This window comes from Gallinula chloropus (assembly GCF_964237585.1).
Source record: "Gallinula chloropus genome assembly, chromosome: 5".
Classification (NCBI taxonomy): Eukaryota; Metazoa; Chordata; class Aves; order Gruiformes; family Rallidae; genus Gallinula; species Gallinula chloropus.
In genome coordinates, this window is record NC_140090.1 from 6,144,816 (window position 1) to 6,172,288 (window position 27,473).

Genomic DNA, 27,473 nt, shown 5'->3' on the forward strand with positions numbered 1-27,473 from the left:
AAAGCTGAAAATACTTGAGAATTGTGATGGGGACCTCATTGGAGGCAATTAAAAAAGATCTACAACCATCATTAAGAGTTTATTCATCATCTGTTCTCTGTCTTGACACTATTAAATACTTCACAGGCAGTTCATATACACTTGCTATTCGGTGACATCATAAGTGATAAAATATTATATACTACCAGAGTGCTAAATTTTGGTCTATGATAATTAAAGAAGTCTCCTGTTGTACAAGGTTTGACACATTAAGGCTGATTTCTAGATCAGAAACATACATACTTGACAGTGCATTTTTAAATGTAGGGTGTAGGTGTTGTAAGGTCTGAGGATTACCTTCCAATTATAAAAGACCAAAAGGATGTTGAGTAATAGAGTTTCTCACCTAGTTAATCTTTCGCTTATGCTGAAAATAACAGTTTCTATATTATCCATGATAAATGCCAAACAACTTTGAGTAATAAACTTGAAAACATATAATTAGAGGCCTAATAAATCTTGCTTTAATGAGAAACAGCTGTTCTGTTACACTCTGCCTACAGGACATTCTCATGTTTGGCTCAAGTTTTGGGAACATTCTGCATCAATTAGTATTTAAAAGAATAAAAGCAGTTATAGAGCTTTAGCTGGGCTCTGGCAGTCGCTGCTTCATTTTATATAGGGATTTGATTTGAGAAATAGAAAATAAACGTGCTTGAATGTCCCTTCTCTTTCAGGCCATGCAGCACCACTGTCACACGTTACCACCTGTGCCAACAGGCCGTGTTTTCCTGGAGTGCTGTGCTTGGACCGGAGACCCCCTTACGTTGGATACGTCTGCGGCCGGTGTCCAGTAGGATTTTTTGGAAACGGTCGGATCTGTACCAAAGTCCCCAAGCCAGGTACTGTCTAATCTTTTTTTTTTAGAATTTTTAAAAGGTTTTGCACACAAAGGCTTTAAGAAAATAATAAGGACTAGGGTGGCATTAAAATACAAGTACTTTAGAATCAAACACTGGAGGCTTTTTTCTTTCCCTCTGAACTGATGAGCAGCTAGCAGGTCTCATTTCAGGAATACCTGGCTCTACGAGTCGAAATTCAATAGATGAACCATCTCATTTGCCACCAGGGAGAATTCTTCACAACAGGACTTACTAGATGGTGTGAGTCACCACATCTGTGTTCCTGCCACAGTGCTGGCATAGGATTTCAAAACATGTTTCCTCCTCAGTAAGATCAGAACATGACACATGCCAGTACCATTCTGCCTTCCTTCTTCCTTACTTCTTTTGCTGCAAGGCATCCATTCTCCAAGGTGACCTGTGATGATGATGATGATAAACAAAGTGTCATGCAAGAACAACTATACCAACAACTAAAGGCTAATAATTAAAGCATTTCAGTGGTATCATTTGTAGCCTGAGCAATAATCTTCTTTAGGGAGCTCTGGAGCTCACCTGGTCCCATTAATCTCTGAGGACTGATCATTAGAAGAGGTCTTCTGCTGGGATAAAAGCTGGATCCTGACCTCAGGCAGAAAGTGGCAATTGCATAGCAACCACTCATCAGTCATCCAATCCTGTTCTCAATGGAATTCTCATAATTCTATGTATGGCTCCCTAGGGACAGTCTGGAGATGGTTGTCCCCTTTTTACTGCACAGAGTGATTTGCCAAGAGAACTCATGTTTATTCTTTAATAACAGTAGTTACTAGGTCAGATTCCTTGGTTTTCTTCTAAATCTTTTCCTTAAGTATTCAAGACAGACTGGCTTGAAACCTGTCAAGTTTTTCTCCAACCTCCTACACTTGACAAACCCACCCCCGCTCCCTACTCCGTGTCCAAATCAATGACTGTTACCTTGGTGTTATATTTTAATGCACCCTATCAAAGGGGAAGCAATTTCACTGCTTAACATAGGTATCATCCAATCTCTTTGAACCATAAATTGATTTTAGCCAGTTCTCTGATTCTAAAGGTCACAAAAATAAACCCAACCTTTTTCTTTCTCTAGCAATGAGTATGTACAAAGCATTAGTTAGTCTGTCAGAGTCACTGTATCAGCTATTAACTCTTTTATAACTTGGTGAAGCTGTAGAAGCAGTTGAGCAAAAGGAAAAAAACCCCAAACATCACTGTGCATATAAATAAACTAACATTTCTGTCATTGCCCAAAGCTGCACCTTGTCGTTAATGGGATAACAGGATATGTGTTGTACACCCCACAGGTCATTTAAATGCTGTTGAGTAGAACAGATAGTCCACAGCTGTAGGTACCAGTACAGTAAATCAGACACGCTTACATTGTGCTTATGTAAACATTAACCAATAAATCCAGGTATGCTCTAAAAAGGGAAGCATTGGCAGCAGTTCATACCAGTCATATGCAACTCCAGGCAAGATTTAACTATCCCAAGTATCAGGACCTGGAACTAATACATTCTTCTTTCAAAAGTGAACTGAATACCAGGGGCTGGGATTGTTTATCTGGGTTTTCTTCCTCTCAAATAGGCAAACTGAGTCCAGGGCTTCGTGCTGCAAACGTGGCCATCCGACCAGCTTGAGCACTTTGGGGAGGAAATGAAGAGGAATTATTTTCTGTTCCATCACAACCTGAGATTCACTCATGTGAATTATACCACAATATAAACAATGAGAATCCTGTGCCTCAAGGTTAAACGAGAGCAGTCATTTGTTTTAATATTTAGAAATGAAAGCAATTGCTGCAGCTGTACCAGTGTCCTAATTTATGACCAAAATGATCGGTTTAGCTTTCTTTCCCATGTGCTTTGCTAGTTGAAGCAGAAGTATTGTGTAGCACTTATGATTAAAAGATACCAGACAAAAAAGAATGAACTTTCAACTAAATTTATGTACTGTTATGGATTATGATTATTGTGAAATCCTCCCCGTTAGAATAATAACTTCTCTCCCTTGTAACTTATGCTATCAGTCTTCAAATGAAACGGAACAAATCCTCTTCAGCTTGCTACAGTGCTTGTGAAGGTACTGAGATTATGTGCCACCTCTTTTCAACTCTAGTAATTTTAATCTAAAAATACTTCTGCTAATCCCTATTTTGTACTCTTATTGGCTGCCTTTGACATGCAGATATACTCAATTGTTGTGATTTAAGGATTAAAGGATAAGTACTTTTTCATACAGGAACCACAAAAATTCCCCAATTGCCTTTGTAGGCTATTGAGGAGAAAAAATATGCCAGGAGAAGCTTGTTTCCTAGGTCAGTGTTTGATGAGCTGCACACAAAAGTCCTTCAATTTTGCTATATAATCAACAAAGTAGTGTTTCTTCAGCATTGACATGAGATAGGTATTCATCTTTTAATGTAGTTGACTCACTGCAAACTGTGTTAGTCCACAAATAAGTTTCTGAGTTACATTTACCTACTCTGCCACCGATGCAGGGCCTCATTCTATTCTCACTTACCTGGCTTGTGTCAGTAGTTTGTATCAGTTTAAATCATCCAGACTCGGTTGCACTTGTTCTTGAAATGCATCAGGTACAGTCTTAAGGAAAAACATCTCTGGTATCGAAGCCAATGTGTAGTTTCATATATAAAGGAAAATTATTATTATTTTTTTAAAATACATTCTCAAATGATTCAATGAAATGTAATAATGCTGAGTAGATTCATATAGAAGCTTCAATATCAGAAAAAAAAAAAAAAAGCAGTCCCTTCAAAAACAATAAAGCAGGTTTCCTGAATTCTTTTTTAAAGGTCCTTTAACTTTCCTGGCATTGCAATAAAGTCTAAAGAATTTAAATCTGTGCAGGTTTCCCTGGGCACATTTCACATTTGTATAAAATATCTGTTAGTTTTTTTGTTAGCAGAGGCAGATCTATTAAATCAAAGCATGCAGTATCATAGGTCATATTCTTGGCACAAAGGAAATGAATATATCCTAATGGGGGATGCTGGTGATGTTACTGCAGGATGCAATATTAGTTCCCGTCGGATGCTACTGGTATTTCTCTAGACTGGTTTCATCACTCACAGTCACAGAGATACCCATCTGTTTGCACTTTCTTTAGCAGGTTAGAGAGGTTGGTGTCATCACAAAAGATTTATTTTTTTCCTATTAGTAAATCAGCAATTTTACTGGACAAAGCATTGCCACATCCATCGCCGATAAAAGGTTGTTTGTTCAGAGCCAAGGGAGAGGATTATTTTATGATCTCTGTAATCGAGTTCTGCTTTTCTATTCTGAACACCACCGCCAGCTCTCCTGCCATAGCAGTTAATTTGCGGTATTGTCGACATTTGGCACTTGATATACTTTTGTATGAGCCAGCTATTTGTTAAGTTTACATACTCTATGCTTTACACTAGTCCAATATCTCCACTGTGCTTCTGAATTCATTCTGATTTTACAACAGAGGGACCTCTGCGACCTTCTCATTTGCAACACTGTCAGATCAACACCGAGGTGTGGATTTAGAAGGAGAATAAAGTGTTTCGAATGAAGCAAACGTGTGTGCCTAAACACACAGTGCCCAGTCTAACACTAGAGGCACATATTAGTCTTAAGATTTACATTCTTAGCTTTTAACTTTGAAATCACTATCATTATTAGCACCCATCATTGGTCACTGTCCTTGAAAAATAAATAACTCCAGTAAGAGCTTTAGTCACCAACCCAAGGTTTCACCTCTGGAGCTTCAGGAGTAGGGATCTTTTACTGCCTGGAACCAATCAAATGGTTTTGCTTCAAGAGAAGACTGAAGAACATAATAGACTCCTTTCATCTCTTATCTAACTGAACTGATGAATTTACATTACAAAGATCAAGGCCCAGATTCCAGTCTCACACCAGTGTAATTCATAAGTGACTCCATTAAATGAAGAGTATTAGCACTGGAAGATACATCTTAAAACCTGTTAAGGTAGTCACATCACAGGCAGAACTTTTAAGTACCAAATCTTTATGCAATGGGTGTAGATAAAACACACACGCTCTTCAACATTCAGAGGGTGCTTTGTAATGAGTAACTAACCAGTCTCAACACGGTTTACACTATGAGTTACAAGTCTGACTTGAAGGCAGGAATATATTGAATTGGCAATCATTAGCTGAGAAGTTGTTTGAGATCCTTGCAAAGAAGGCATAACAGTAATACCAAATAAAAAGTAAATAATATTCTGATTTTCCTCTGTGTGGTAATAGCTCTCAGCCATTCTTCTGGGCTCCAAAACTGGGAAGCATTGCATCCTAGTGCTGTGACTTCCAGCTCCTAGTTCTGATTCAGGCCATTGAAATTCTGTCCACAATTCATCTCTGGAATTTATGGTCAGAACTGCTGATCCCTTTCATAAACTGTGTTTCAATGTTCCTATATTGTGTATTTTGGGGACAAAAATGTACATTTTTTTCAGGCTGACCACTTATGATGTAATGATGCCTCCTTCAAGGGGTGCATGATGAAATGGCAACTGAAGTGGGGTTAGAAATGCCACACAAGGACATTCCATATAAATTTGGACTCATGAACGACACAGTTTTGCAAATGGTATACCAGTAATCTTTGCACAAGGCCAGGATCAGCTTGGCATTTTGGACATAAGCTGTGACCCTTTCCTGCCCTCTGAGCACGTAATTGCCACTGAAAATCCACTCCACTACTTTTCAAGATGGAAAGGGAACCTAAGAGTCTTTCTGATGGCTTTCTCTTCCTTAGGGAAAGCTAATAAAATATTAAGTATTTTCAGGAAAATGTCAATAGAGGCCTGTGTGGTATATGCTATCACCCAAACATAACAACCAAAGTAGGCACAGTGGGAAGAATATGTTTAGATAATTTAAAAGATAAACGGTTTCCAGCCTCACTGATCCATATACTCCGTCAATCCAGAATTTGTTAAGTACTTCCAATCCAGATGATATATTTGGGAAATGATGTAGCTCAGCAATAGAAGACCAATGAAGCCCAAGCCATAAAACCACTAGGGAAGAGGACTCAGCTATATGCCATGAATAATATTTACATTCAATCAGCACATCAAGTACAGATTACATTTCTCTCCTACCAAGAATGTGCCACCTTTTGCTTAAGCAATCACTGTGCCATCATGACTTTTAAGTGATAATAGCAACTCAGTCTCCAACAAATAATCAATGGAGGATACAGGGCCTGTAGGTTTTTTTAACGTTGGCAGAACAGAGAGCGAGATTATTTCCTCTTAAAGTTTCCAAGCTCATTTAATCATCTAGCTATAATAGCACACAGCTTTTAAAGTGAGCCAACCCTGTTTCCACAAATTTGATAAGATTGCTGTTTTGCTAAAGACACTTAGAAGCCCTTTAAAACTGTAACTCATACTGGACCAACATCCTGCCCCCATTAAAGCAACACAAGAGCTTTGCCACTAACTGCAAAAGCAAAAAAAGGAGTGAAGGAAAAAAAGATTCATAAGTAATACAAAATGTGCATCAGGGCAGGGTGTGAAAACAGGTGTGAAATACACAGACTCTTCATTGCTCCAGACAAATTTAGGACTACTTCTTTAACATCTTACTGTTGTTGATTAACAGGTCACAGATGTTGTGATACTCATTTCAGTGACCTTACTTGAAGAATAAGGAGATAGTTACTGTAAATCAGTGTGGATATTGCCCACAAAAGTACACACCACATGTCTATAGTTAATTAATTTCTGAAGGGTCAGAACAACAGCCAGTGGCTAACACAACACAATGGACCCTTTGGGATGCAGGAGATAATGGTCTTTCATGTTGATATTTTATTAGATTAAAAAATAATGCAACCATAAAATAGCCCAGGTTGGAAGACACCTCAAAAGGTTCAACCTTTGATTTCTCAAAGAGAATTTATCTCATATATTAAGAAAAAAAAATATGAGATACATTTTTTAATTATTATTTCTATAGGACATAGTGGGGCAAAGCCACATACTGGAGAGCATCACCAGAGGTCTCTGGTCTATGAGTGGTGTAACAGCTGATAAATCTTTTATACTACTGGAAAATAACAGTTATCACTAAGAGTTTCTCCATGTTAAAAGGTGTATAGATGAAGTCCTTAAGGACATGATCTAGAGGTGGACTAGTCAGGGTTAGGTTATGGTTGGACTCGATCTTAAGGTTCTCTTCCAACCTAGGCGGATCTATGATTCTATGTTAACACATCACTTATGATATTTATAGAATATTGTCCTTCAAATCTCAGATTTGAATCAAGCTGTTGGCTCATGAAATTTTAAATTCTTCTTAAACTAATGCAATACCTCACAGGAAAGGTAATCCATAAACCGCCTCCTCTCCTTCTCCCCTAAATCCCTCTTGTTAGTTCACAACTTCCCCTTTATAGTTGTTTGAATGCACAAAAGGCAACCTGTTGCCTTCTTCACATCTATTTACGTAACAGTACTGAATCCCTAAGTGACCTTGGCTTGCCTCAAAATTCTTGCTCCATTAAAAACAATAATTTCCATAATACATCCTCAGAGCCCGAGAGGAAAAGATTAAATAAATCGCTGTTGCTAGCTGAAGTGCTACTATCAAACGTCTCTACTTGTTCATCCTCATACTCTTTTGAAGAGTAAAACACAAATGCTGTAAAGGAAAGCCTTATGATATGACTGGCCCCAACATGCTACTGGAGATTTCAAAGAGCAGAAGTAAGATTTGTCATGAGCTGGTGACACCTACGTTAGCAGTGAGCTCTAACTAATAACCATACTTCAGGAAACGTTGCATTAACAGCATAGGGTGTGCAGATGGAAGATAAGCTGCACTGATGCTGCTGAGATCAGATTTAAGGTTGCCAGTCCCTTTTCTAAGCTGTAACCTGGACTCAGTGCACATTCTTCATACTCTTTACACACAGCTAAATGGACACACTGTTTATCATTGCTAACCTGCTGGCAGCAGTGGAAAACAAGGACTTAGTAGAACTAAGAGCTTTTGCAACATGCCATCTGAAAAGTTGCTCTCCAAATTCACTGATTTTTCTTCTCTATATTAGAAAGAAACGTCATCAGCTGAAATTGTGGAGAATTCCATAAAACCATGATTTCACTGAGAGTATTTATATGTGCTTATATGGTTTTAAAATAGATTCATTATTGGTCTCCAGCAAGGCATAGTTCAGATTGTTTCTTGGCTTTCATATGTAAAGTAACTCATTTTTATGTGTTTACAGCCCAAAACGACATAATTATAGTTTTACACCATTTACTTCTTGAATCAAATAAAAGGGGAATTTCAGTAAAATATTCAAATTTAAGCTATTTTTTTCTTTGAAGAAATATTATGGATTTTCTTTTGAAGAAACACTACAAACTTTCTTTATAATCTATTATTACAGTTTTGAAGGATTCTGCATAGATGTTTCAGAGAATTAGACAGGGATGCTTCAGAGAGGATCTGTCTTGATTTATCCTGCTCTGTATACATCTATCAACCTGTTTGAGCCATGAGAGAGTCTGAAGGCCCATGAGGAATCATCAGATAAGAACACAGTTTTTATTATTTTTTCCATCTTTTGCAGCACTGAGATGAAGTAAAATATACTGCCAGCACCTAAATGAAAATATAATTTAGTTTTACGAACTCTATCTCAGTACTGTCTTTGCTGCTGCTGAAATAACACAGTTGCCGACTCAAATAATTGGAGAAGGTAGAGCACAAAGCAGAGAGGTAACAGATCAGGCCTGAAAGATGGACAAAGCATAATGAAAGAAAGGACAATAAAACAGTTGTGAGGGGGTTAAGTGGGTGACCCACGGTGTTTTGAAACACAACCATACTTCTTTGCTTCCTGTTTTGTTAGCTGGATATTCAGAGAAAAGCACAGGAAGAGCACTTCTAAAATCTGCAGCAGAGAATGGGCTAGACCCAAGGAATGTAAAGACCACAGAAAGAGATCTAGTAACAAAGGAGCAGGAGGAGCAAGTCTCCTGTGCAAAGGGTGAGAGCACATCAAATGTGTTGAGTTTTCCCACCCCTGGGAGAGAACTTTTCAATTAAATCTTGAGAAAACTGCAGGGTAAGAGAGATGTTTGAGAAAACATTGTTTATATAAATATAGCTTGTTTTATAACCCACCCCCCCAAAAAATCCCTGTTTGGGGGTGTGCTCCTATCTTTGCAATCAGTAATTCTTACACTGTTGTTAAAAACACTGTCTCTGGTGACCTTGATGTTAAAATTTCTGTCGAAAACTTACAGAAAACATCATGAAAGTAAAAAAAAAAAAAAAAAACAAACCACAAAACCCAAACCAACAGAGCCTGCAAACAAAGCACACAAAGTGCCTTCTTTTCCTCAAAGGCCCACTTTTCTGTAGAGCTGTTGTCGTGGTCATCGCCTCCTCGCACTGTTCTTGTACTTCACCTGCATACAATGCCTTGTCCCAGGAATCATACTCACCAAAAGTGGGTGGACACGTCCTTGGAACACAGATCCACTTATATTATGTGAAGTTCTGTGTATTAGGATAAGTTTCTTGTTTAAAACTCTTTTGTTACTTTCAGGGTTGAGTCTGCAAGTGGTTCTGGAAATCCACCTCGTAGCCTGATACTACTATTATCTACTCAGGACACCTAAAAAAGCAGCTGACCTTTTGAAGTGTTTGGAGAAATCTTGTTTAAATGAATATAGACTAAGGCAGTATTAGTGCCCCAACTTTTAAAGTTTTTAGTTTGTTGGGTTTATTTCCTATTAATCCCAAAATTACAATGCTTTCTACTGAAAAAGATTTATTAATAGAAGAATACTTCCCCTAAGCAAAACCTTTCTGAGGTATGTTTTGCTCTTGTTGAATATGAAAGTGATTATCTTTAATTTTGTTCATTCCTTGACATATTTGAAAATGTTCTGACGTGTAGTTGGTAATACCATATCTGTGTTCACAACAGTCTGCTTCCTCATTGAGCATCTCAGAACTCCCATTTTCTTTAAATACATGTTAATGAATTGAGATGTCAGTTATGTTGCTCTGAGAATGTGGAAGCAAATGAACTGAGCGCTGATGCAAACAGAAGGCCTTTAAAATGAAGTAAGCAAACACACTATCTCTTCTTGAGGTAGCACTTTCTCACATACTTACATAGGATTTCAGCATCCCAGAACTGGAAAAGGACCTCCTTGACCCCATTGCATTTGTGGGAATTATTTACTCTGAATACAGGGAGATTTGTAACAGATGTAGTGGGTAAGATGGCTGAAGAACCCAAGTTTTCTCCTCCACAAAAAGCATTGTGTTAGAGCAGAATGATTCTGTATTTCATACACACAAAACAAATTTGCTTTGCAAATTTTGAATGCTGTTGCAGAATTGTGTGTGTGCAGCTGCAGCCACATTTGACAAACAAAAGAGTCTGAGGCAGAGGAGTAGTTATAATCAGAAGTGGCTGAGTGATGCAGACTCCACAGAATATTGCCTATGGCTCATGATTTTGGTATGTGAAAGGGAAGAAAATTGCTCACCAGGTAGCAACACAATCTCATTTCCTATCAGGCCCAGGGACAGTGAACTGGATGTTCACCTTTTAACTTCATCGTTAAGGTAACAAGTAAGTAAATTTACCATCGCAGAAGCACAGACATTACTAAGGCTGAACGTGCCTGTACAGCTGGATACGGAGTCGTGGGACTGCTTTGCTCATGTGCTGACCTGTCTGCATGTAAGGCACGCTGGGTCTTCAGGGGTCCCATTCTGTTAGCCCAGCACCAGCTAAACAGAAAATGAACCTGTCTGGTTCATTCTGCCTGCTATCCACAGCTCCACATCTTTTCTCTGATTTGCAAATTCCAGATCTGGGCACTTCTTGTATAAGAGTTATTACTTATATCCTCTATTTCCACATTTTTCAAAGTGGGGATTAACTTCTGCCTGTTCCTACTTCCAGTGTGCTCCTGAACTCTTGTACAACCATATGGCTTTTCAATATTTGACACAAAAAGTAGGTAGAGGATCATGAGCTCCGAATTTCACAGAACCACAGAATCACAAGGTTGAAAAAGACCTTTAAGATCATCAGGTCCAACCATTCCTGTCCTATGCTAAACCATATCCCTAAGTACCTGATCTACCCATCTGTTAAACACATCCAGGGATGGTGACTCAGCCCCTTCCCTGGGCAGCCTGTTCCACATCCCAACAGCTCTTTCAGTGAAAATTTTTTTCCTGATATCTAATCTGAACTTGCCCTTCTGCAGCTTTGTGCCATTTCAGCCCCTAGCTACGTGTATACGAACAACCAAATCTCAGTGAGTCTTTGAAATGCTTTTGTTTCTGCAAAAATAATCCTGCAAGAACACCGTTTGTAAAACTTGGGAAGCCAAAGCTGTACCTCATTTAAAGAGGCTGATGAATTTATTCTGGGAGTTACTGTTTGTAGTAATAGAAGAAGGGACATCGGGGACCGGAAAGTTCAACCAGCATCTGAGTGTGGGGAACCTCTAGATGCTTAAGGGAAGGAAGAGAGAATCAAGCTGTATTTCGGAAAGACATTAGGGTATGCTTGGATGGCTAAAGAGAAGATTTAGGAATTAAACACACTCTGACTGGAGAAGAAAGTTATGCCAGGACTTAATCAAATAAAGCAGTAGATTAAGAATTGATGGGAAAAGAGAATTTCCCTAGAGAATCCTATTGACAGCTGCTCTGTTTTCCCCTTTCTCACCAAGTAAATACCGAAAATATATTAATGTGGAAAAGTAGAGAGAGAAATGGGATGATCCCTAATACTCTGGTAACGAGACTTCTAAGACCAGTGTAATTTTTCTATTCTCTCTTGACATTTTAAATAAGATTTATGGGCTGGTAGATGTTTCAAATTTTAAATGATGACCCACATAGTGTAATATGTCAGAAGAGCATTTCTCTGTCGACATTCTTCTGAATGAGAAATGTGCTACACAGCATGTACTACTAAATGTTAATAGCTCTAAAACTACACAAATTGTAAATTTATTGAATTGTGTTAATAATGAGAGGAATTCTTAAAATATTCACAGAATTCTGAAGTAGTTGTAACCTGATCAGAATTAAAAGTGCCCATAATACTCTGAAATGACAGGCAGAAGAGACTGCAGCCAGAGGATCTTGCCAAGGAGAAGGAACCATTCTCCACCAGAAGAGTAGACTGGTTTGTGGTATTTCATTGGATTACAGGAGTAAGCAGCACTGGAGATTATATGGCAATGCTTATAGTGTCTCTCTCGTGTGATTGTATGAAAAAATTGCATTTGTATTTAAAAAAAAAAGCCAAAATGTAGGTTTCTAAGGCTAAGATGCAAAAAGACACACAGCAATCAATGGTAATAACTGCTCATGTCTACAATAAGCTTAAGCAAATGTCTGAGGTCCCAGCTGCTAGATGTAGGTCAGGATGGGGCTGTCTCAAAGGCACGTGGCTTGGAGAGAAAGGTATGGAGGTGCCTAAGCCTAATACCAGCAAGAACTTTGGCACAGAGGAGCACGGTAACTGACCTGGTAGAACCCTGTCTGAGGGAGGGTATAAAATGTGTGCTACTTCTCTAGGAATAGAGAAGGCTGTGTGGCCAGAAGGGGATGTGATTTCTCTGATTCAATCCTGGATGTGACCTGTTTCTGAAGGCTTGTAAATAAATAATAAAAAAAAAATAAAAACAGCTAGAAACTCAGAAGAGAGAAAATATATTAGATTTCTTTTCTGTGCTTCAGTGTTGATATCTCACCCCGGGTTTAAGAAGCTGTCAAGCGTCTGCTCTGTTTGTGAACTGCTGTTTTCCCTAGCTTATACAGTCATTTTATTACCTTCAGAATGAACACCTTCCTCTTCAGCTACAGATATCTAGTAGTTCAGTATAAAATGCAATTCAGGTGAGAGAAGAAACCAGAATTTGCTGTGCCTTAACGATGTCATGATGGCATTGGTGCCCGGGAACCAGAGGTTGCTTATGATGATTCTGATTTACGAGTTTAGTACAAGCAGCACAAGGTACCTCAAACACCAGCAGAGCTGAAGGCTGGGGGGGTCTCGTATAGGGGAAGTCTTGCACTGCATAGAAAGTGGCCTGGTGTTGGGTCTGTTGTTAAACTTCTGTCTCTGAAATCTGGCCTCTGTCTCCCTTGGTCTAATCTTCCCCAGATAGGATGACAACAGAGGAATCTATCTTCTTGGGGCCTGATCCATCCTGGCATTACCACATGCTTACTTACAGTGTTCTGACTCCATCCACACGAATGGAGCTCCTGCCATGCACAGCTGGAGCAGAGCTCGGTCTCTTATCTACCTCTGTGAGAAATAAGCTCAATCATTCCACTGCTGCACATTTCCCTGTTAGTATAGGCAGAAGTAGTGGCAGGTAGTGAAAATGTATTTTTGTACCATCATATAACCTTGAGCACTTTGCCTTGTCATTTTCTGTTCTGTTATTTTCATCCAGTCCCGTATGTAATCATACAGCAGCATCACAGAGAAAACCAGATTCACACAATCACACTTCTGCATTGATAATGGCTTATACATTTGAAGATATTGATCAACTGCAAGGAAAATAAATGGAAGTAATACAGGATTTGAAAAAGCTGCTGACTGCAGACAACTGAGTCAGCAATCTTTTGGTCCACTTCTTTGTTTTAGCTTATTTAGACATCTGGAATACTGCAGAAAGAAAATTTCCAGTATTACAGAAAAAACAACCCTATCATATTCTAATTCTAACTAAAATCTATGGTATCACTATGAGTAAAAATCTGAAATAATGAAAGCTGAGAGGACACTTGTTGCCACACTCAAACAACATCAACATCTCATGAAGTTGAGTAGCCTCTACAGTGTGGATGAGGGACCTTGATTAGCACATATGACATCGAACAACCAACCGAAATGGATCACAACTCTTCATTGCTGGTATTATTTGAGATGTAAAAATGGCATGATCATTGATACACTCAAACAGTATGCTCCCCCTTACAGGGAAGGCTGAAGCTTCTTTGTAGGATGGGTACATCACCTATGTCATCTGATACCCTTCCTCAGGTAGTCAGGCCGATCCCTTTAATAGTTACTAAAATTTAGTTAGGAGGAAAACTCATTTAATTATGACACAGTGGAAGGAGCTCAAAGCTTCTGGTCCCTGAATTGAATTTTCTAAAGGTAGTAATAATAATTTATTACTGATGTTTTTCTATGGGGATACTTCTTTCAACTTTCTCTCATTCATTTTTAAAAATCTTTTGACTTCTCCTATCCTCTCACGCTCCTTTTGCTGATGTCCTCCCTACTTTACCACCTCTTCTATTCTGTGTGCCTCATCATTCATCTGCCTTCCTTTGGACAATATAATCTATGTAGTTACCTGCTGCACTATTAAATACCATGTATTTATCTACTGATGTCCATAGCTTGATCCAGTACCATTATAAAACCCCAAAATGTTATGCTTCAGCGCAATAGAAACTCATCAGCCACAGGTAAAATGACACTGTTTATCAGGCAAATAAACACAACTTTGGATGCCAGGATTTGCTTTGACCTAGTCAATGCTCTAACTTTCATTTTGACCTTTGCCAAATATCTTAATTTCTTTCCTTGCTAACTATGTGTAATTTCTACATCAATAGGAGTTTTAGGAAAGTGATTAATATTTATATTTAAAAGGAAGAGCTACATCCTGCACAGAGTTAACCCTAGAACCAAGTGAAGTTTTTCGTTCAGGATCCAATAAATCCCATTTCCTATGGAGTGAGTATGCCAGAACTGGTTAAAAATAGCTTCTTCCATTCATTAGAGTCAGCAGATGGCCATTAATCTTCCTGAAAGTATCGATTCAAACTACTCGTCTCTACTTTCAAGGCCCTTCACAGACTACCCTCTCCCCATCTATCATCCCTCCTTACACAACTGAAAAGGTGGCTGGCTTTGTAACGAGCGGGTGACAGTTACAAACCAGCAGTCTCTCTTACACGCTGCCCCTCACGTCTGGAGGGAGCCACACACAGCATTAACTAAGCTTTTCCATTTGTCTCCTTTAAATGCTTTCCTAAAACTTTCCTTTGCCATAAGGACTACAAAAGCATTACATAGTCATACACTGGTGCAGCAGGAATTGGGTCTCTCCAGGACGTGATCTTGCCAAAGACCATCTTAACGTTGTTTATTTCTCCATATCCAGACTCTATCTGTCCCAAACCACAATGTCTCACCTTGCTCCTTGCCTGCCAGAGCTTGAATGCAGTCTCTGCATTATGTACCTTCTAGCAGAACATTTCCTAGCACACTGTTGCAATGTAGACAGCTAATAAGAAACAAATATTAGCTCAGGTGGTTTAAGAAGCATACAGGGTGAACCACAGAAAGGTGCACAGTGCCAAAACCTCGTGGATGTGTAAGCCAAAATTAGTAAATCAAGTGTTTTGGCCTGTCTGCAGTTTAATCCCTCTAAGCCCAGTGCTACACCTCAAAGAGTAATGCCTGACCTTCACTGAGACTTCCTTCCTCAGGCTCTGTGTAAAGCCAGAGTAAACGTACCTCGTCTAGTTCATGAACTGCCACCCAGTAAGTTTTGGTATTGCATTTCCCTGTGCATCCAGTGCTGGTGTTACCCCTGTCAGACACCACCATGTCATTTCTATGCCTGCCAGTATAAACATGTCTTTAGAATATATGATAGATTAACACTCTTACTTCTAGAATTGATGTTCTGTTGCTTGCTCATAAGCTAAATGTTCTCTGAAGTTCCTTTCAACTGTAGTCCAGCAAAACTGGCTAATATATATCTTCTTCCTGCCCTAGTTTCAAGATTTTCCCCAAGCCATGTGGATTTTGCTGGAAGAAACATTGAAGATGCTAGAGGCTCTCACCAGGAAGACGTTTTAAAGACATCAAGAAACGTATCTTCCATTCTTTCCCAAACCCAAATTCCAAGACAAGAAACTACACATTTTCTTGAAAGAAACACCACAGTCATTAACACTACAGTGCTTACAATGAAAAGGAAGATTTCCCAAGCTCAGACGTCCTCAAAACCTGACGTGGAGTCTACAGCACCTAAGAAGCAATCTTTTCTTGAAAAAAGAAGTGATGCACACACTGTTGTGCTGCATGAGGAGCCAGACCTTGAAGCCACAACTGCCAGTGTGGCAACCCATACCCCTCTCCATTCTAAACAATACGACCCAGGCACATACCCGACTGTTCCTTCTCATCACAACACAAATGCAAGTTCATCCATTGCAAGGCCACGCACTGTGGAGCGAACTCATTCCAAGTACACCTATTCTCCCAGGAAAAGGCCTGGTCAAGTCACACTCCAGAAGACTAAAACACCCCAAGATTTCTCAACAGAGCAGCAGAGAGCACCTTCTTTAGCAACACACCTCACCTCCCATCTCCATTTAATAGGTTCTTCCCTTGATACCCCTCTCCGGGGTGGGAGTGTCCCAGCAGGCTCTGCTCCCCAAGCAAGGCTTCCAACACAGTCCACAGCAGCCAGAAAGACACAAAACACAGTGATGGGTAATGTGGAACTGCCAAAAACCAGCAGTGGGATGCATCAAGCAGTTGTTTGTGCTAATATGCCGTGCTTTCCTGGTGTGCAGTGCGAGCTGGCTGAAGATGGAGGATTTAAATGTGGGCCTTGTCCCACTGGATACAGTGGCAATGGAATTAAGTGTGAAGGTAAGGGGGAAAACCTTCTTTCAAACTACTTTATAGCTTCAAATCTAATAACTTGCTAAAGTAAAAATTAATTTTTATTATAAATTTGGAGGTTTTCCTAGCTGGGGTCGTTCTGGTTTTCAAAGACAATTATATTTCAAAATACTAGACTAACACTCTATAACTTTTACAAAGCTCTTTCTGCTTACAAAAATGACATATTTATTTGATAATATCTAATCTATTGAAACCAGGGACAGATTGCAATCTTGCTTACCCTTGCTTAAGGCCAGATTCATTCTACTGAAGTCATTACATTTGAAAACATAACAAAACTTCTGTGAGAAAGAGTCAAATTAACTCCATTTCTCTATACAACACACATTCTGGGAAAAAGTAATTTTTTTACTACCTTAAAAATTACTTTTTTAGATATCTATCTAATACCTTAAATACAAACTGGAATTTTTCATCTGAAATGTATAGCACCAGAAGGGTTTTCACAATATATCAAGTTATTTATTAGACAGCTTGGAATGTCTCCATAAAACACTAGTATTATGCACATTGCTGAGACAATTAATTCCCTGACTTAGATATCTTTAATTAGACCTTTTGTTGAAATCCCTCTGATAAGGTGATACCTTGATTAGCCTTTCCCTACACAAAGCAAAAGTGTTTGCATCATCTGATTCCTTCTCTTTCACATGTGGTTTCTCATGCTCAGAGCAGACAGGTGACAGGGGTCTCAGCATGACACACTACAGAGGACCTTGCAGGGATTCCTTGCTGTAAGCAAGGCTTCGTGGGGGTGCAAAGCCCCCAGTGGTGCTGCAGCCCTCTGAGCTCAGAGCAGTCCTGGTGATATATTACAAAATGGTTAAGAAAAGGTTACTATAATCTTGGGTGCTATAACTTTTTGCCTGTTTGCACACTTCTGAAATGCCCTTTGTAAAAGACCTAAGGTTACTAGGCATGAGAGACCCTGTCTTTTACCTCTGTTTTATACCTGGAGCTGGAAAAGTAACGAGTAGCTTCTAGTACTTGGATGCCTAAAGCAAGCTTGCCTGCAGAATGACCTCTCCTCAAAGTCCAGGCCCCAGTACGTATGAATATTTAGGAATATGGGCATATGGCTGCTCTGTGTCTGTGTGTATTTAGTATGCCCGTCAGTATAGTCCTTCAAACATAAATCTACCCTGCCTTTTACTGTCTCACAAGACAAGATGCTTTCTTCAATTACTGGTATTACTGAAAATCTCTCTGGAGAGTCCTTAGGATGAAATACTTTATTACCAACATCATTCTCTGTCTCGGGGCTTGATGACACGATACACAAACATCCTTTATTTGTCTCTTGTCACTGCCCATATCACCTGACTCAGTAATAAGCCTGTCTGCTCCCTGCTTCTGCTTCACCTCAAGCCCCTCCATGCACCTGTGAGCACCCTCCTGGAGCGTGGCCAGAAGTGTGAAGAGCACCCATTGTACCTCCAGCCATTGATGTCTCTTCCCATGTCAGATAAATCTGATTCACCATGACAGATGAAGCTGAAAGATGAGGGTAATTCCTTGAATTAAAGCCTGTCCTACCCTCAGCTATCAGCACCTTATGATGCTGCCACAATTGTACCAACTTCCCTCAAGACAGTAGCACCCCCTAAGAGCAGGAGACAGGGAAATTGGACAAGTGATCAAAGCTTAGCAAGACCAGCATTTGTGGAATCTTCAGGCTTTGATACAACATCTGTGGGAAGTAAGCAAAACCATCAACAGACTCAGACACTGTTGATTGTTGCCATCATCCTATTTGATATCAGAATTTACCAAGAGAAAAGGAACAGCCCATAGGTAACAACAAGTTTTAAAACCTGCGGAGCAGGGATGTGACCTTGGTTTAATAAGGCTGTCTGAAAATACTGAGATAATCAATACTTTACCAAATTATATTTATCTTGTGATAGAATAGAATTCATTTCCCCCCCCCAGTTGTGCAGGTTGACAATCAGGCTTGGAGAATTGGTAGGAAAAATTGCCAGCATCATTTTATATATATGTACCATTCCTACCCCTTTGGACAAGCCTCTGAGTGACCCTGAGATGAGTTAACTGTAACTCCCCTCCCTCTACTCTGTCTTCTTGCTTCAGAAACCACAGACTCACAGGAGTCCAGGCTAGAAGAGTCCACTGGGGATGGATCCCTTCCTCCTTTCTCTTGGAAGGACGTGCCTAGATATCAGTGTGTTTGGCTTATATTCAGGCATCTAAATAGAGATGGTCAGACACTCTTATCAATTTCCATTTAGGTCACTCTCTTCACTACCAACAACTTCCTCATCTGTCTGCAAAAGCAGGACCTTGCCTTTGCCCATCTTCTTTTGGCATAATAAGCACTGCAGAGTCTTAATTCTTTTCCTTCTGGCAGCAGGTACTTTGCAGATGAGATAGGATGAAGTAGTTTCCTCAAAGCTCTCTTTATCGGTCCTGTGCTCTTTCCTACAGCTGACCAGGTTCTCAGCTTGTGGAGCTCTCTCACCTTCTTGCACAAAGGTAGCATCACTATTTGTTGGTGCCCTAATGCTAAGACCAGTCTGCTAAACAGGCAAGGCCTTGAAAAACCTCATGTCAGAAGTTTTTGGAGATAGCCTTTTAGAGACAGCCAGCATCACCTACACAGTAATAAAAACTAAGCAAGGCAGATAAAGCCTACTGTAGTCCACTGGATTCTCCCACACATTCTCTTGCAGGAGACACTCACTGGCATTTATGCAGTAAACTTAGCCAAGAGTTCCTCTGGTGATGAGGGAGATGATTGCTAAATACCTAATTTCCACTCTGAGTGCCCTTTTCAAGGATATATACCATAAAACTAGTGCATTACTATGGTACACTCCTCATGGTTTTACAGGACAGCACCTATCACCTGCCAAAGTGCACTGCAGAAATGTCATAACACTTCCAGAGCTTTAAAGGTTTCGGCTCAGCATGCCTGTTGAATAAAAACCTAGTACTTTAATAATGTATAACTAGCCCAAACAGGATTGTTTTCAGAATGTTGCTGATATTTTGTCTAGCGTATCATAAGTGGCACCTGTAACACAGCACTTTGTAACATTTGAGGCTAATGCTCTGAAATATTTGTTAGTGGTGTTAGTCACCTCAGAGAATTTACTCTGGGCAAGGAAATAAATGCTGTCTGTTCCCTGAGGTCAGTTTATTCACCGGGGTCTGTGCATATGGCACTGTCTGAGAGCAGCTGTTGTACTTCTTGAGCTCCTTAGGGTGCCCTAAGGTGGAACATGTCCTTTCCGTTCCATAACAGGGTTGAAGTTAACAAAAAAAAAAAACCCAAAAAAATCTGTTCTGGGCATCACTGTTGTGCTTCTTTCTGAGAGGTCTAGACCTGAAGAACAAAGAAAGATAAGAATTTAAACCAAATTTCTGCTCATTATTTGTGTTGGGTTTTTTTCTCTGTCTTCAAGTTTATTCGATGGGGAAATTCTGGATGCTAAACCCATACAATTAAAAAGTTAAGGACTCAGTTCCATAGAACACAGGTAATTATTTAAAACTCTGGATTAGGAGACAGCTATGGACTAGTATCCTTTTAGTATTTTAGTGGTCAGAAAAGTTCCTCAGAATTCCTATAGGAGAGAAACTCACACTGCTTTAGAAACTTCTTCTTTAAAACATTAAGTCAGTACAACTCTGGGATGTTTTACAAGCTTTGCCCTTTTCTAAGGGAAGGGGAAGTCTGGAACAGTAGTGGTCATGCTTTCTGCTTAAAAGTCAAAATGCAGCATTGCCTTGAGATTACAAAGCCACTACTCAAACCAAGTAATTCTCAAAGTAACAGGAAAGATGGACTAGTTGGGGAAGTATTGCGACCTCAGGATGAACAGCTGGATGAAACAGGGTGAAAAAAAAAACTGGTAGGTGACATTTGTCTATTCTGACATTTTTACACCCAAACAGCTCTAACATATCATACCAAAAGTACTTCCCCTATCTCCAATAGCTACCAACAGCAGATGTCTGACAGTGTATGGGAACAACACAGGGACACTGTCCAAAATATTCTCTCAGCAAGTTATGGATCATCTGCTTCAAAAAGCCAAGGTGATGCCTTTGAGCAGTTCAACCTTTCCAGGCAGTTTTCTCCCCTATCTCTCCAAGCCATGTCTTTACCAAAGGCCCAACATATTCACTTGTTCTTCATACAAAAGCTCTTCAGTAACTGGTTATTCCTGTCACCTTTTTCTGCATCTTTCCCACTTCCATTATATATTTACTGAGCTGGGGGATCAGAACTGGACACAGTATTTAAGATGCAGCTCACCACAGATACCAGACATAATAAAGTCTGGCATTTTGTGCTCTGCTCATTTCTTAACAATTCCTAACACTTTATTTGCTTTTTTTTTCTGACTGCAGATGAGCTCTCAGCTGCAATTTCACAAAACAAAATCCATTAGTACAACCTAACCAGAAGCATTCTCTCTGTGTTTGTACTCCAAATTTATTCACTCAAGTTAATTTTGTTAATTTTCTATTTGCTGTGATGGGTATTTATTTCATAACTGGGCTCTTGACTGCTGGAGTATTCAAACATGCAGATGAGCTTTTTAAACTGCACTAATACATGCTTTCACCCTATGCTTTATTTCCTTTATCTTTCTATCTTACATGTGGAAGAAAGGCTTCAATCCACATCTATTCAAAAGGAAAACAAATAACCTGTCTAGCATGTAACATAGCTTTCTTTTCCTTTCTTTCCCTTCCTTTGTGCCACACGTGTTCAAACTTCCTCTGTGCATTTAGGAAATTAGAATAATGCATCTTTGAAGGAAAAATAAACTATGTGCAGTGATTGTGTGGAGCCTGCACTCCTTCCAGTGAATTCCCCAATTTTTAAATGGAACAGCAGGTAATGTTCTCACACCTCTGAGCCTTGCTTTAAAGGCACATGCCCAGGACCTTGCATGCTGGGTGGCCCAGGGAGTTTACTTGCTGTTGAGATATTAAGCAATAATTCTATCTTGGAAGTCATTTGCTGATTAAGCTCTCAAAAAACAAAGGAAACAAGACAGCATCTGGTATTCCTGAGTACCCCCAAAGTTATCGTAGAGAAACTTATAAAAAGTGCATGATCTCATTTTAGTGGGGGAAAAAAAAGAGTAGTTTCAGGATATTTCCCAAAAAGCCCTTTCAGAGAAAACAATAATGGTCTTCTCCATTTTCACCTCCAGATTTTAAATGATAAACATAAACATACATACATTTGACAGCAAGATTGACCATTTGCAGCAATGTTTTCCTCTTTACTGTTATTTTATACCATCCAAAACCGCTCAGTATAAAAAACACTGCAACATCTCTGTACAACCCAGCAAATGTTTATGGGGAAAAAAAATATTCAAGAAGATGAAAAGCAGAAGTTTTGGAAAAGAATTTGACACAAACAGTATATTTCTATTATGGAGGGAAATGTCTTTTAGGTGACTATTTACTCTTGCTCTCGCATTGCAGACAGTGCTCAGTTTTTATCTTCTCCTCTTCACCAGTAATAGAATACTTTTAAACGTTCTGCTATTAAATGTCACCATAACAGCTAAATGTTTTAATATCCAAAATACCATGTTCCTTTCTGACAGTTCAGATGCTTCTCAGAAGGCATAAAGGCCATGTGGAAAGTACTGTATTGAAATGGACACATTCGCTTTAAGTGCTACATAGAAAATGCTGAAATAAAGCATAATATGTTTGAATGTCACTGTGCTTTGGTGTAGCTCTTAGACACCTGGAGGCTTTATGCAACCATCGTCCTACAGGAAAGGCAGTCATGTTTCATGTGCTTCAAAAGGAGCAGTACATTTTCCCCAGGTTTTGTGTTTCCCCGTATCCATGCAGAGATTATTAACCAGTTCTACCTACTGACAAATTCTAATTGCCAAGGAACTCCTTTGTAAGCCAGTCCTGTGCTTATGGAAGCTCAGAACAGAGATGTTTCACATGCAATGGATGGGTCAGCACCCTCCTTTCAAAGCCCTAATGCCTGTCATTGACTCCAGTGAGATGTAGCGCAAACCCCAAACACAAGGGGTGGCTTATATAGTATTGCAAATTTAAAGGAAAACTGATTTTTTTTTGAAAACAGCTTCAATTTCATAGGATCATAGAATGGTTTGGGTTGGAAAGGACCTCAAAGATCATCTATTTCCAAGCCCCTTTTTAACTGCAATTGGAAAATGTGTGGTGGCTTTCACAGCTTCTTCAGGTGGCAAACTTGATGGCAGTGGCTTTATCTGAAGGCTTGGTGGTATCACAAGAAGTGAGGAGGCTTTCAATGCATGAGATTCCTTTCAATTGTTTAGTACCACGAGTATTTGTCCTTCATTTAGCTTTCCAATCACACAGTCCATTTTCCATTTTTAAGAACAAAATGCAGTACATTTGTTTGGGTTTTTTTTTTTCATTGTAACAATACTTAAAATGAAAGATGCTTTGTTTCAGATCTCTTTAGCTCCATTTTGCATTTCCCTTGGAATAACCTTGCTTAGCTTCATATCCATTATAAAAGACAAAGCTCTGCCAGTAAAGTGTGCCAAAGTACAACATTTTTCTCTGTATTCACTTCCCAAGCACAAGGAAAGATATTTTTCATTCTGTTCTGTGAGGTGGCTTTTTTTTTCCCAAAGGCATAAGCAAGAGCCAGCTGACACATGTGCCTTGCTCTGCTCCTGCACATAGCCCTTCTTAGAGTAAGTGCCAGTGGTCATATGCTACCTTCAATGGTCATCTTCCACCTTCAGTGGGAATCTTCTACCTCCAGTAGGCATCTTCTCTCCAGTGGTCTTCTCTTCTCTCCTGTGTTGGGCAGACAAGACCAGCTCTTATTAAAGGTCTACAAATAGAACTGTTGATGACATCAGGTGTTAGGTTTAAGAGGGGAAAATATTTGAGGCTGCTTCCATGATAAAGGAGTTAGGCTCATAACGATCAACATCTGAAAAGCAAACAGCAAATAGCCTGTTTCAGGAGCAGCAATACTTTCCAGCTTTATGCACTACACTTGCTCATCCTCTTTCTTCCACAGAATGACACTGTGTATTACAGTATGTCAAGAAATCATTATCTAACTTGCTGCTTTGTCTGCAGACCTCAGACTACTTACTAAACATTTAAATTATTGCTTAAATGTTTGTCATTTTGCTGACAAATTCCCATATGACTCATCTCTATACAGAAGAAACCCTTCATCTCTGTGTTTTGGGTAACCTCTGTGGCACCTGCAAAGGTTTACTGGACGTTCACAAGGCATAAGCAATGAGAGGGGTGGGCAAAGTCTTTGGTATCATGAACTACGTTTGTATTGGATCCACCTTTAGACTCCAAAAATGCATAGTTAAAAACGTGCATGCTCAAAAGTTACACAACGTGGCTATGTTAGAATCGTTCCCTTGCAGATGTTACAGAGCTACTCAGTGGTTACTGCTGTGTTACTAACAGGATACTTCTCTCCTGCGGTGTTTTCCTCAGTAGTCAAATTACTTGTTGGATTACCAAAACGGAATGTGAATCAGAGTAGCAAGTGTCATGCTCCTAACCCCAGAGGATGTGATATTTGAACAGTGTTTTTTTTCTCCACGTTTTATTTTGCAGTACAGTGCGATCCACCATGTGAGCACGGAGGAACTTGTGTTTCTCAAAATACTTGTTCTTGTGTTTATGGATTTGTTGGTCCTCGATGTGAAACAAGTATGTATGGATTCACTCAGGCTTTTCTTCTTGTTACATGTTTGAATCTGCAGAAAAATGTAAGATGCAAAGAGCTCTTTTTTTTAATTTTTCTGTATTTCCCATTAACATGATGATTGAATACAGCAAGGAAATCAAAGTAGAATATATCGAAATAATATATAATAAGCATTCCAGAGCGTATATTTACCAGCACCATAGTTGTATTATGTAAAATATGCACATCTATATCAACATTTTCTACATAAAAGTGCTTCTGGAAAAACAAACAAACAAACAAACAAGCAAAAACTCGTGGTTATTTATAGTAAGGTTTATAAAATTCAAGGTTGTGTGAGTGAAAGCAGTAATACTAATTTTGACAACACAAAACAGACAACCATACCTAATAGGAGTCATGTTATTGTGCAATCCCAGTTACAAAAGAGGTGCAATGTATTGAACGTCTGGGAGAAATATCAGCCTTCAAACCCTTCTAGATGAGCTGAATGGTGAAACCTATGCGGTCTCATTATTACAGTCCTGCTTATTTAAATATCAGGTTGCCCTTGACAGGAATATAATTTTATCTCTGAGCCAGAGTAGCTGGAATATTAAAAAAGCAAAGAATTTTCGATGAGAGACCTCTGATGGAAAGAATGGGCAGAGAAGAGAAAGCAAGCCAAGGAAAGAGGTGGATTCATCGCCCAGTTTACCTCTGGGACTAGTAGAGCAGCTTTAGGACCTGCATCATTGTTACTGATAAGAGACTTTGATCCTCTGTGTGTTTTCCAGTGGTGTGTAACAGACACTGCCATAATGGTGGGGTCTGTGTGTCGCCAGATGAGTGCAGATGCAGACAAGGATGGAGCAGCCCTTCTTGTGAAACAGGTAAGCAGTTAGAAATGACCCATCCTGAGTCTTTTACTCCTGAAATTCATGTGATTTCCACAATCCAGAGGTCAGACTGGGAGTTCCTTAAAGGATTAAAACAGAAGAACAGGAGAACTACTAAAGGGCAAACGTTGGAAGGCTTTGAGTTTCTCTAAGTATTCGTAAGTTTAGATGATTACTTGAACCTCAGGGTGATGTAGAGGAAACCCACAAACAACTTCTTGCAGACTGATAAGCTTGTGTGATTGTGGAGTTTATTCTTAGCATGCACAGAACCACAGCCAAAGCTATTCACCTTTTCATAAGTTACAGCCTTCCTTACCAGGCAGCTTTTGCTAGTGAGACTAACCCTTGCTGGGACTTTGAAGATGTCTCAGCTGCCATGGACAGAACCTCAGTCTTTGTTGGTCTTGTTCACGAGGACCTCAAAGAATGAGTCCTGCCCCACACCTGCAGTGGCAGACCTGAGGGCAGTGCAACCATCTTCACCTCTCATGGTCTGCACATCTTCCAGTTTTCGTTGCTTTGAATCCTATACATTCCCTGAAGGTATGGTGGTGGGTCAGAAAGGAGTAGAGTTTGGCTTTTGGTGATTTTTAGTGGTATGAGGTCAAATCTGAACTTAAAAGTACAGTTCGTGGTGATGGGAATAGAAGAATCACAGAGCTGCAGAACATTAGGGGTTGGAAGGGACCTCTGGAGTTCATCTAGTCCAACACCCCTGCCAGAGCAGGATCTCCTTGGGCAGGCTGCACAGGACAGCATCCAAGCAGGTTTGAATGTCTCCAGAGAAGGAGACACCACAACCTCTCTGGGCAGCCTGTCCCAGGGCTCTGCCACCCTCAAAGTAAAGAAGCCAGTTTACCTTCAGACGAGAACATAAGAGAGAAAATGTTAACTGCTAAGTTAATAACTACTTATGCACTTGTAGTACTGCCTAAGGAAGAAAAGTGAACCTGGAAGGGTGAGCTATCAGAAACTGAGGCTGGCTACACAGATTTCTGTGGCCCAGTTCTCAGATATGGCTTGTGACTGTACGAGAAAGAGCAAAAGTCAGTCCTCAAGGAGAACGTAATCACCCCTGATGTTAAACATCCTGCTGCTGCCAGAATTCACACTGCTCCTCCTGGATTTGATACCCACAAAGGCATTCTCAGGAGCATGCATACTCAGGGAAAAGCCACCTCCACCCATCAGTACAAAACGAGAAGGTGAGGACTGGGACTCGGTGCCCATTACTAAGCAGGATGCATAGTTCCGAACCCTGCTTTGCATAGATACAGCTGAGATCTTCCTCTCAGGGTCTAAGCATTAAAAGCTGGAGCACATCATTTTCCTCCAAAGGTACAGTAACTACAGCACTCACCTGGGACAAGGCATGAAAAATACTGAAATATTAAAAGGAGCAAGCATGAGAGTACCCTAATCAGTGCCAAACCTCAAGGCTGCAGAGGCAGTCTGCCTCTGCCATAGAGAATATTAAATGACTGAGACACCTTCAGCCTTTCCTGGAAGGTGAGAGATGTCATTTTAACCTCCGTCTCCCTGAGACTGCTCTTCCTGTAAGTGTTGAAATGACAGACCTATTGAGGACACATAAATTAACCCAGCTAAGAGCCACAGTAAATGACTGGGATTGCCACTAGCTATTCTGGTTCCTGCTGTCTCCTCTTTTTCCTGTTGGAGTTTGCTCTCCTTGAGTTCTGTAAATTTATTTTGGGGTGGCTTTAAATAGTATTACTCCAAGAAGAGGACAAGCAACCGCAGTGGAAGCTTGTTGTAATTTCCAACCTGGAATACCAGCAGCAGGATTTGGGGTTTTGGACAATACCTTAGGTGGAAGAATATCAAGCTCACCTCCCTCTGCTCTGGGTGGGCTCGACAGGGTCTTTTGTGGAGCTTGTCGGGGTTCCCTGCCACAAATAATGTGGCAGGAGTCTCTGGAAGAGCACATACATAGAAACAAAACCAAAATCAGGAATTTAGGGGACTTTACCAGCAGAAATACAAACACCAGCAGAGTGTGGACATCTGTGAACTAGGACAATGGGGTGACTAATCCAAATTCACCATTAGAAACGAACAAAGTCCATTATGACTGCATAAATGACTGCTGCTTAGTCAGAAAAGCCTCTCATCTAGACTCCAATTTAGCTTTTTTCTATTTCCAAACTGACATTTTATTTCTCCTTCATCTGAAACATTTTAGTGACCCTGAATTTATTTAAGCTTCAA

The 27,473-nt window shown here is 39.9% G+C and overlaps 1 protein-coding gene across 1 annotated transcript in view; it reads left to right on the forward strand.

Annotated features, from left to right (window-relative positions):
• The window catches only part of LOC311192972 (von Willebrand factor D and EGF domain-containing protein-like), a gene marked incomplete at both ends in the record, with an annotated part of 188,717 nt that overhangs the window by 121,544 nt on the left and 39,700 nt on the right, over positions 1-27,473 (forward strand). Inside the window, 4 exons of the mRNA XM_084265664.1 lie at positions 717-881; positions 15,744-16,628; positions 24,270-24,365; positions 25,140-25,235. Of these exons, the coding sequence (XP_084121790.1) occupies positions 717-881; positions 15,744-16,628; positions 24,270-24,365; positions 25,140-25,235 (1,242 nt within the window). The remainder of the gene's footprint in view (positions 1-716; positions 882-15,743; positions 16,629-24,269; positions 24,366-25,139; positions 25,236-27,473) is intronic.